Raw genomic sequence first — 12,395 nt, forward strand, 5'->3', positions numbered from 1 at the left:
TATACTTTTTTTTATCTTTTTTTTCAAATAAAATACTTTTATACAAAATTTATTCATATAATATTTTACATCACTTAACATTTATAACTACTTTAATAACTATTTTTTTTTACACCAAGTTTAACTCAATAAGTTAGTTTACTTATAAGTTTTCAGTTTTTAACTAATGGATTACAAAATTATGAGTTTTTTAAGTTGTGATTTTATCAAAATGACTTTAGAGTCTTACAGGCAGAGAAAACGCGGTAAGTAAGATAATAAATTATAATTTTAATCTAATTAATGTTAAATTAAATATTTATCTGGTTTAATCCTATTTTTTCTCACTTCAATGTTCTTATAAGCCAATATTCTAAATGCAAGTTATCAAGTATATCCAATTTTTAAGATGGGCATAGAAAAAAAAAAACGAATGAAACTACCATTTTCATTATATCGAGAAAAAATGTTTAAAGTGTTATTTTAAATATATCAATCTTCGAATGAAATTTATTTATTTTAATAATTTGACCTATTATACAACAAACACAATTTGTTTCAACAAAAGAAAGACACTGCCTAATTATTACATGAGTAGGTTAGATTTGTTGAATTTTAAATTAGAGAAAGTTTTGGCAATCTTATAATGTCTACTTTCTCGCATATGTAGTTATTTTTTTCAACAATATTCTCTTTTTGATATAATATTGATTGAGACACAAATAACTGGAAATCTGAGTCTTGATTCGCCATAAATTCGTATATTTTTTAAATTTAATAGTCAAATTCATCAATACAAAAATATAACTACTTTCACCACAGTTAACTGAAAATATAAGAGTTGAAAATGCATTGTTTGATTAAAAAATTGCAAAAAATAAAAAGAAACATAACTTATGGTTTAACAGAGTGAGTGGTAAGAAACAATGTGGCGTGAAGGTGTCCCTTGGTCATTATGATGCAGTGTTAATGTGAAATCCAATCACGTTTTCAAGTGGTGAATGAATGTCCCTATCCTACCCGCATTTCAATTATCAGGACCCACATAGTGCAAAAGAATAGACCACCAACCTTAGTTACAAGCTCTCACTCTCACTCACCCACCCTCCATCGCCAACACATATAAACAAACCTCTATACATACAATTCCCGTTGCGAGAGAGAAAACAAAGTGTCGCTTCGTATCGCGTCGCAATGGCCATGGCTCTTCGCAGACTTTCCTCCACCATCAACAAACCGTTCTCCAACGCCACTTCCGTTTATCGCACTGTACTCTCTCTTCCTCTCTCTCTCTCTCTATATATATATATTTTTTTTTTTCTTTCGTTCTCTGTTTTTGTTTCGGATTAGCGATACTCTGTGCTTTGTTGCAGTTCTCTTCGCTCTCCGCTCACGAAAAGGACAAATCTCGAGCCGATGTAAGCCAATTCAGATTTTAATTGTAAATTTTCATTCGCATCTAAATGAAATATTCTGTTCGTACCTGATTGAAGATTTCTATCAATCGCAGTGGACAAAGCAGCTCAATGATCCTCTCGAGGCTGTGGATCCCGAGATCGCTGACATAATTGAACTCGAGAAAGCGCGCCAATGGAAGGTGAATCCAAGTTTTGATCTAGCGTGCTTTGCTTTGGATTAATGACAAACGTTTCTCATTTCTCGTTTAAATTGTTGTTTGAATATTGACAATTGCTTGTACGGAATGTTAGGGATTCGAACTTATTCCTTCCGAAAACTTCACGTCGCTGTCGGTGATGCAAGCCGTTGGATCGGTGATGACAAATAAATACAGCGAAGGATATCCTGGAGCTAGATACTATGGAGGAAATGAGTATGTTGATCTGGTTATGAACGTTTTGTTTTGGATTCTCAAATTTATCGTACATTTGGCGTGTGTTGATTTTGGGCTTACGTGTGTATAATTCGGCGTTTAGGTACATTGACATGGCTGAGACATTATGTCAGAAGCGGGCGCTTGAAGCTTTTCGGTTGGATCCAGCAAAATGGGGAGGTACGTAAGCATGCAAGTCAATTGTACAGCAGTTTGAGTTTCGTTGTTCGGATCTAGAGAGGTCTCGTGCATGTCAAGGCATTGTGAAGAAGAAATTGGGATCAATGTGGTTTTTTTGTTTAGTTGTTAGTTAGTTACTTTTTTTGTAACGGTTAGAATTTTTTGGGAGCGTCGCTAATATATCGTTGTTGGAGATCACTTAGGTTAAAAGAGCTGTATCTTCTATGTTGTTAATTGCAGATTCTAGGAACTAGTATATGTGTTTGTGCTTCATAGATGTCTTAGAACAGGAGACGGGGTTTTATTTTATGTTCCATTCCATGCATTTAAAAGTAAAAGATGCCATGAAAGAGAGGAAACAGGGAAAATAAAATGGAACCTTTTTGTTTTTCTGCCAAATTCTCCCTGAGTGTATATTCTTCTATTATTGTTGATTTTGTATCTATATAGAGAGAAAATATCAAATTACTTCAAAAATGAACAGTGACAGTCATTTCTCACCTTCAACTTTCATTTTTGATTAATCTAATGGCTCTAATAAGTAACTTATCTTTAACAGTTAGAAAACACCTGTTTTGGTGTACCTGTGATAGAAATTCACTAATATAAATGGATAATGTGTAAAGCTCTTCTGCTTTTGAATTTTGATGCATATTATTTTAGTTTGCTTGTTGCCTTGTTGGATAAGTAGTTTGAACCTGTGTCATTCTTTCTTTGGATCATTCGTTTGTTTTTTCTATTATTTTTCTCCATAATTTGGGGGAACAAGATTTTGATAATGTGCTTTCTTCGAGAATCTAATATTCTCTGCTTTTTGACAGTCAATGTGCAATCATTATCCGGATCCCCTTCTAACTTTCAAGTTTACACTGCTTTATTGAAATCTCATGAGAGAATTATGGCACTTGATCTTCCCCATGGTGGGCATCTATCGCATGGTTATCAGGTTAAGTTCTGATTATCAGTTGTGGTCATTGTACCTGTTGCCATGAGTTGATAATCTTGTCAAGTCTGCAGTAAGACATGATGAATGAATGTCAAGGAAATAGCTCATATTAGGTCATTTTTTTCCTTTTTCCTCAAATAAATAGGCACTGACGTGATCAATATATAGGCCTAATTTTTGTTTCATTTTGTATATAAGAGAAGTTTTCGTTGAGAAGGAAAGAGTTTAAAAAGGGACTCCTTCCAACTCTATAAGAATACTCTTCAGTAAAGAAAGGAAGACTATAAAAGTTAATTCAAAAGAGAAATCCAATCCCTTTACATTTCACACCTAGAAATACCCTTAAGAAATCCATGTGCAGAAACCCACTAGGAAGCTAAGAAAACAAGCTTTACACATAAAAAGGTGAGGGAGGAAGAAATTTGTAGATAAAAATTTGAAATCATATTCCAGCCTCAAACTTTTGTGATTGAAATCAATTTTCACTAAACTACTTTTTTAGATTATTAAAAGTCTGAGTAATGTAAAATATTTCAATAGGGCTAGAATACTTTGAGAAATATCTGCCCCTTATGAAATCAAAAGAACAGTGTTGTCTGAAACTGCAAATGAGGAACTTCCTCACTCTTTAATATCACTGTAAGACCTCAAATCTAACCTTTCACAATCTTTCACTTGCTATTCCTCCTGACAACGCTTTTTTTTATTTATTCTTCATACACAAGTTCTTGATTTGTTTGTATCATGCAGACTGACACCAAGAAGATATCAGCTGTATCTATATTCTTTGAAACAATGCCATACAGATTGAATGAGAGCACTGGTTATATCGATTATGACCAGGTAGGTAGGTACCATTGTATTCTGTGTATAGTGGATTTTTTATCAAAGAGAAACTTTTAAGTTTCTGAGTGCTTCTATTTCAGTTGGTATCCACTGTTATCTTTGTCCAATGAGTTGTGTGTGTGTGTATTTCACTTGATGCTTAATTACAAAATGTGCTGGTAAAGATTTTCTTGTTAAAATCATTATCATATGAAATACTGCAGTGACTGAATTTTAGAGATATATTAATTCATCCCTGCTTCCAATAAAAATAAAGTTTAAGGTGTATGGTAGGGGAAAAGGAAGTAGTAGGAGAAGATTGGGTGGGGACAGATGGCTGAATTGGCTTATGGGAAAGGACTAGGAACGTATAGGATAGAAGATTTTTGTTCAAATCTTTCAAAAGTTAATCATTTCATGGTCAAGATTGAAATATTTTGTCCTCTTAGTAGTAGATTGTCGTGGTATTCATTGTTCTACTATTTATTTTTGTTTATTGCATAAAGTATTTGTTAAAGAGTCTACATGGACTAGAAATAAAGTTCAAATTATAGTATATAAGTAGGTATAAACCTCACCTTAGTTGGTTTTATAAGCTCGAGTTTGACTTTCTTAAGATTATATCAGAGTTTTACAGAGCCTTTCCTAAGTTTGTTAGGCACGTCATTCACTATTGGGTTCTCCCAAATCTCACGCTTGAAATGTCCAGTTCTCGACATTAAGAGTGTATTAAAGAACTCATATCTACTAGAGATAATGCCAAATTATAATATATAAGTGGATGCAAACCTCACTAAACGAGCCAAATTTACAAAGTTGAGTTAAGCTTAAATTCCATTTTTTTAAGAGTGTTTCCTTCAAGTGAGGAAAGACATTTGTCTAGATTTGGTGAAGGGTTAGATTCACACTTATTTGCAAAGACCTTGGTTCATGCATATTGATGTTTGCAATGTAGTCAAAATTGCGAATTAAAACGAAAACGTGTAATTGCATAATCGTGTCAAAGTGAGATCGTTGCATGGTTTCACTCTTTCTCCTTCACTTATGGTTTCACTCTTTCTCCTTCACTTATGGTTTCACTCTTTCTCCTTCACTTATGGTTTCACTTTTTCTCCTTCACTCATGGTTTCATGTTTTCTCCTTCACTCGCAATTATGACTTTTTTAATTATATATATATATATATAAATATATATTCACAATTTATGATTTTATGAACCATTCAGGATCCTAACGATTTTGACTGACTACCTTGGGATGGTTGAGACTTGTATATAACTTTTTATTTAATATTTGCAGTTGGAGAAAAGTGCAGCACTTTTTAGGCCAAAATTAATAGTTGCTGGTGCTAGTGCTTATGCTCGCCTTTATGACTATGCACGTGTTCGCAAGGTATATTATATTTGATACAGAAACTTGGGTATGTAATAATTGTAACAATTTAGTGATGATGGTATTGAATCTTTTATGCTTGAATTTTTTTAGGTCTGTGATAAGCAGAAGGCAGTTCTGTTGGCTGATATGGCACATATCAGTGGATTGGTTGCTGCAGGTGTTATTCCTTCTCCTTTTGATTATGCAGATATCGTTACAACTACAACACATAAGTCACTTCGTGGACCACGTGGGGCTATGATTTTTTTCAGGAAGGGTGTGAAAGAGATAAACAAGCAAGGGAAGGAAGTGAGTTTTAAACTATAAATTTGATGTTTTACCCGAGAAAAAGAATTGAAAAGTAGAGTAAAATAAACTTACTCTGAGTTTTTTTATTATCCCCTTAAACCTCGTGTGGTTTAGTTTCAAGTTAAAAACTTATTTTTTCAGATGAATGAAGCAAAGTTAACCTTACTACACTTCAAGCCAAAATCAGGAAGTTGAACATGCTCTACGGGTTGGGGGTTTAAGTGACAAATAAACCAACTTTTGGGGGTTTAAGTAATAAAACTAAATTTTATTTTTGTTTTTGTTTTGTATTGTAACGTCACATGATTGTGTTTGTGCCTTGCGATCCTTCAATTTAAAAAGTTAACAACACTTTCGCTTACAGTCAACCACATTTGTAAAATACCTTTTATCCTAAAATAAGTTCCCCAATTTGTAGTAGTTGTAGGATGTATTCATAAATGTTCATGGATATGTTTAATACTTCCTTTAAACAATTTCTCAGTATTTTGGATGGTTAAGATTCACATTGGTTGGTCAATAGGCAAAGTACCCCTTATAATGACTTGATCAATACTTTTTGCACTTGAACTTGCTTTGAGGGTCAGAGTTAGGATCATTTATTTTTCATTTCTAACCATTTCAAATCTGGGTAACTTGAAAGATTTCTGTATTTGCTGAATTCTCCTACAGGTGTTGTATGACTATGAAGACAAAATAAATCAGGCTGTTTTTCCTGGACTTCAAGGTGGTCCACACAATCACACTATTGCAGGCTTAGCTGTTGCACTGAAGCAGGTTATTTAGTTGACTAGTCCAAGAAACTGTAGTGATTATTATAGTTTTCCTGGAAAAATGTATTTGTGTATAAAAGCATAATGATCATTCTTGGTACATCTTTCATTGACACAATGATGTAAGTTCAGTTCTTTCTTCATTTTTGTAAATGTAGGCTATGACACCAGAATTCAAGAATTACCAAGAGCAAGTACTTAGCAACTGCTCAGCATTTGCACAGGTAAATGAATGCCATTTCTATGATGCACAATGTTGTATAAATCCATTACAAACTTGTTATTAGTTATATCTTCTAACTAAATACTTAGCCTGACCATTTTTACAGTTGTAGCTGACCCTGCTTTGTGTTTGAACTTACAGAGTTTGTTAGAGAAAGGCTATGACCTTGTATCTGGTGGAACTGATAACCATTTAGTCTTAGTGAACTTAAGAAACAAGGTAAATGGTGTGATCCGTTCCTCTGAAAAATTATTGGTTATGTTTGTCTCAAAATGAAATCCAGATGGTGCCACATCATTTTTACATGTCAAATAGACCTGTTCAGATCAACCTTTCTATGCGTGGTTTAAATTATATGTTTGACAGTTGGATAGAATGAAAAATCAGCTATTACTATGGACAAATTGACGTCAGAAGATAGTTAATGTGTTATATACCTCCTTTGTTTCTTACTCATGGAACAAGGAATGCTTTGACATATAGGTACTTGGCTGAGATTTTTTTTATTAGAGTTGTTTTCCAGGTAAACAAATCAACATTCGCTCCAATGTTTGTGAAGTGATAGAGTTATTTTAAGAAATTTTTCCAGTGTTGAGATTTGGTTGGTATTGTTAAGATATTTATTTGGTAAATCGAAAAATTATTAATATTTTTATTTGATCCAATTTCATGTGCAATATTTTACATTTTATAGCACCAAGGGGACACCAGTTTTCAATGTGTGCTATTTGACAGGGCATTGATGGTTCCAGGGTTGAGAAGGTACTCGAAGCAGTTCATATAGCTGCCAATAAAAATACCGTTCCAGGGGATGTATCTGCTATGGTTCCTGGAGGCATTCGGATGGGTACAGTCTGTTGCTCATTTTTTTTATGGACATCGGTGTATCTGAATTACATGTTAATGAATATTATCTTGTGATTCAGGAACCCCTGCTCTCACATCTAGGGGATTTGTTGATGAAGATTTTAAAAAAGTAGCTGAATACTTTGATGCAGCTGTGAAGTTAGCCTTACAAATTAAGGAAAATACCAATGGTTGAGTCTACCTTACCTTCTGACTTCTGAGTTATTTGTTATATTTGCAGTTTAAAAAACCTAGCAAGTATTTTATGTCTTGTAAACCACTCTCGTTGGTTGCTTCAATATCAGGTACAAAGTTGAAGGATTTTGTGGCAGCCATGCATTCAGATGAACAAATTCAGTCTAAGATCGCTAATCTCCGTCATGAAGTAGAGGATTATGCTAAGCAGTTTCCCACAATTGGTTTTGAGATAGAGACAATGAAGTATGGTAAGTGAAGATGGCAAAGAACTTCAGGAGTATTATTTGGAATTAATAACGCTGAGTTGGAGAGTTAAATGTATCACCCAATTGTACGGGAGTATTGGATGAAAATTTGAATTACATTATTAATGGTTTAAATGAATGGGAAAAGGGAGAAATTTATTTTCAGCCTAAGAAAATATATCATTGATTTCATGGTGAAAATTTCCTTTGATCGCCAAAGTACTACTACTGATGTAGAAAAAGGTGGTGGAGCACTTCTGGATTTTTTTGTATTTGGTGAATTTGTACTAGTATTTGAAATAAATTACCTTAAATCCTCCTTTATTAACAAATTCCATCCTCTCTGCCGTCTATCTAATTTGCAGAAACTCCCCATAAACTCCATTATCGCAGCAGTTCAGATACTTGCATAATAATATTATGTACTATCTTAGACAACAAGGTTTTTGATACTGGTCTGATAATCAATAGAAGAGAAAAAGAGAGACTCCAAGGAGGAGTTCAAAAGAAGAGAAACGATTACACACATCATACTCTATAGTTGGTTAATTCCTCACTTATTTTCCTTTCCCAACCTATAAATAAATTCTCAATTCACCCTTTATAGGTAGGGATGTTAAAAAAATTAAATTAAATTGGTGATCATTTAAACTAAATTAACTATAAAAAGTGAACTGTTTTTTAGTTCAATAAAAAAGAACCCCTAGTGCACGACGCATCTGACTTGACATTGGTTTATTTTTAAAACCATTGGTTTCTTTAAATGAGTTTTAAATTGGGATATTTATTTGTAAATTAAATGAGTTATACAATCTGATTTTAAATTGTTTTAATATTAAAAATGCAATCCCAATAAATTACACTTACATAGAAAAAAATGGCAGCATACTGTACGTTACCATGGTAAAAGGTTTACTTTTCAATGATGATCTGTTTCTTTCTATTATAAGATTTCAACATTCATATTAATTTATTAATGAAAATAGAATTATAAAATTTTGTCTGTCTTCTTATTCGGTATGATAAGAATATTATTTTGATTATAAAATCAATTTAACTTCTGAAAAAATTTAGAATTCAACTAAAACATATAGAATGTGGCTCATTGAACTAAAAAAATAATTTTGTTGATTTTGTTTGAACTATAAGAACAATATAATAAAATATAAATATAACAAATAATGCGTTGCTTTGATTAATAGAGCACACAAATTAATACAATATAATCACCATATGAATTTATATTCAATAACATTTTTTAAGTTTTTTTTTCTAGTATTTTTATTATAAATAATTTTACATTATCAATTAGTTAAAATCATCATAAATAGAAATTTAGAAATGTTTGGATTAATAAACACAAAAATAATACAATATACAACCGACTATGTTGGACCAACAAACTCTAAAATGTTATTAGCGGTGGCAAAGTGGGGTGGGCCGACCCGTAGGCCGTGCAGGCCGACCCGCGGCTCGCCAAAAAAAACGCGGGACGAGTTGCTTATTTCAACCTGTTGGCCTGCTTAGGCCCGCCCCGCATAACCCACAGCCCGCGCGGGGCGGGGCGGGCTAGCCCGCATTTCCACCCCTAAATGTGATTAAAGGGGATAAATACTCAGACAAATTTGTGGTCTTCTTCTATATTCTTATACAAAAACATATTTCTTTTATCTATTTAGGTATCTTTAGATATATTTTTTTGAGATGATTAAAGAATATATGCATTTTTTTAGGTATATTCGCTTATCTATTGTATCTATATCTATATATAGATAATGAACGAAAAGAATCTTACACTCATTTTGCAGCAGACTAAACTAGTCGTCTAGGAACAAGCAAAACAAACAACACAACAAATATCTATATTGTTTCAAACACATGGACTACTAGTTCTCCCATAAGTAGTCTGCTTAAGATGTTTGACTAATAATCAAAATATTACAATCTGGGTACACAAATTGTATGTGCACTTGGTTCTAGAAGAGGGTTGAATAGAGTCTGGCTCTTTTCGTACCGGATAAAACCAAATTGTTTGATAGATCATCTAATAAGAACAAATCAGATTGTTTGCCAAAAACATTTAAGCAAACTGGCAAATCAAACAAAGCAAAGCAACTAGTAAGAGCAAAGGAAGAACAACACACACAATTTTATTCTGGTTCACCCAAATTTGGACTACATCCAATCCCCTTAAGTCAACTACTTAAGAGCTTGCACTAACAAAAACACTTGGTTAGAATGAGTAATCAAACATCTCTAGGTCATAATGAGTAAACAAACCTCTATATGTTATCATGAGTAAACAGTTGTCACAAGGTTATACATTCTTAATCCTCCTAAAATTAAGAACTCTCAAGAAAATAAAGAACACTCTTAAAGAGATTGCATTTTTCAACATCATATCTTCATTTTTTTTGTGAAGACGCTCAAAATAGAAAACTTGGATTTGCAATCTTTCAAATTGTTTTTGGTTCAAATTTGTTTAAGAAAATAATTCAAAAATATTTGCAATATGAGTTAGTGAAACAAATTAAAATAAAATCTGAAAACCTTTTCATTCTAGATAATATGTGATGCTAAAAGTACAATACATGGGATTTTCAATCAATGCATTTTTATTTAAAAAAGGTTTAGAGATATTCGCTATATATCACAAAGATATTTGCAAGATATAATTTGAACAAGTCTATTTAGAAAAGGATAGATTTAAAAGTATATGAAAAACATGGTCAAATAAAGTCATTCCATATAACATGCAGATTGAAATCTTTTTCATTTTTGGATATGATATTTCTTTGATTGAACTCGTGTTTAGTAGATATATGTATTTAGGACATTTTATTTAGTTGTTTTAAACAAAACATGTTACATGTTCAACATGTTCTTCAAACTATCTATCATGAACAAAACTGTAGACGTTCAGAGAATCTACTGTATACTATAGCTTTCACAATCAAGTATTAGATCATTTAAATCATAAATAAAACATATCACTCAAATTGTTTGTCATGAACACATGCTTTAGACGCTCACAGAGTCTACTTTGTACGTCAGTTGTACAAAATAGTGTTATAACATTCCAAATATAAATAAATCCTTCAGTTTATTTTTTGTTATCATAAACTTCACATATAATCTTTTGGTCATCAGAACATCTAGTGTGGTATAGACCGTCCATGGTCTAAACGTATCGTCTAGGATCTCAACATAAATCAATCTTGGTTACACGACTACACAAACCATTTCTAGTTACATAAGTACACAAATCACCCCTGATTCTACCTTCTTAATCTTCTCTGAGATTAAGGACTTTTAAAAGAAAGAACACTCTTAAATATAACACAAATTAAACTCATAAGATAAACTTCACAAAGTGAAGAATTACAAGATTATAGCTTACATCCTTAAAGTACACTTTAAGGTCACTAGGAAATAGAAAGAATTGTATAAGGAAAATTGTGTGTTATTCGTCTTAAACTTTTTATATCTTTATATACCCTGGAAGATACATTTGTAACTTGAAAGATTTGATTTAATTCTTCAATGTGAACTTCCACTTCCATTTGTTTTCCTTAAGAAAACAATTCAAACAAATTTGTACATATGGCAGTTATTTATTACCAAAACAGAATCTCATAAACTACTTGTTTTCGTATAAAACTAACTATTAGACCATTTATTATAAAAACATCTTTAATTTTATATTTTATACTCGTTGGAAAAACATTTCATACTCTTAATATTTATCTAGAAATTATTTTATCGTTGTTTTATCGTGATTACTTACTATAGACATTAGAAGATGTAAAAATTCCTTCAACTATCACAAATACATTTTAGAATGTTTAGATAATTTAACCACATTCAAACATATAAAACACTTAAATTTTTTCTTATCATCAAAACTTAATAAATTATCTATTAATATAAAAATAATCAAAACTTAATAAATTATCTATTAAAATTAAAGTCAATAAGATCGTATAGCATCTCGAAGACTATATTACACATAATATTATTCTTATGCAAAAGTGAAATAAAAAATTTAATTCTTATGCATTGTTATTGTAAATATTTTTACATTAACAATGAGTATATAATCATCACAAATACAATTTTAAAATACTTATTATAAAAGCCAACAAATGTAATATAAACCAGTGAAAATCCATACATTTTTGTGTGGTTTGTGTCAACATTTCTATTATATTAAAATAATACAATTTTAAAAATAAATAAATTTGTAAGAATATACACTTAGAAGTTATATAATTACTCGTGTTGTTATTTTGAGTCGAGAGATTATATAATCACTGAAAAATTATATGACTATCTATTTTATTAAATAATAAAATTATTTACAGTTAATAAAAGATAAAATTATCTAATTAAAAACAACACAAAAAAATAGTAATAAAAATGGTATCTCTTAATATGATACTGTAGAACAAAGTCCCAAGCCAAAAAAAAATTTATTAATGGTCGAAATAATTCCTATAATTATATTTAATTCAAAATTCGAATCTTAATATTGAATATTTTCATTGATACATCTTAAAACATTACCCATTTAAATCTTGTCCCTCAAATATCACCATCATCACAGTGTATAACCAATTATGATCAAAAGAACAATATATAAGAGGAAAGTTCATAAAAACCAAACT

General features: G+C 31.4%; 1 protein-coding gene across 1 annotated transcript; it reads left to right on the plus strand.

Annotated features, from left to right (window-relative positions):
- The first annotated feature begins 1,067 nt into the window (after positions 1-1,067).
- On the plus strand, positions 1,068-8,060 carry LOC137826224 (serine hydroxymethyltransferase, mitochondrial-like). Its single transcript, XM_068632111.1, has 15 exons — positions 1,068-1,248; positions 1,353-1,397; positions 1,490-1,576; positions 1,689-1,810; positions 1,914-1,990; positions 2,812-2,936; positions 3,687-3,779; positions 5,060-5,152; positions 5,246-5,443; positions 6,116-6,220; positions 6,375-6,440; positions 6,581-6,658; positions 7,175-7,286; positions 7,366-7,476; positions 7,591-8,060. Exons 1-15 carry the CDS (start codon positions 1,174-1,176, stop codon positions 7,737-7,739), a joined length of 1,536 nt encoding a protein of 511 aa, XP_068488212.1. The 5' UTR covers positions 1,068-1,173; the 3' UTR covers positions 7,740-8,060.
- Positions 8,061-12,395: the final 4,335 nt, after the last annotated feature.

The sequence above is a fragment of the Phaseolus vulgaris genome, chromosome 8 (genome assembly GCF_000499845.2).
Source record: "Phaseolus vulgaris cultivar G19833 chromosome 8, P. vulgaris v2.0, whole genome shotgun sequence".
Taxonomy (NCBI): domain Eukaryota; kingdom Viridiplantae; phylum Streptophyta; class Magnoliopsida; order Fabales; family Fabaceae; genus Phaseolus; species Phaseolus vulgaris.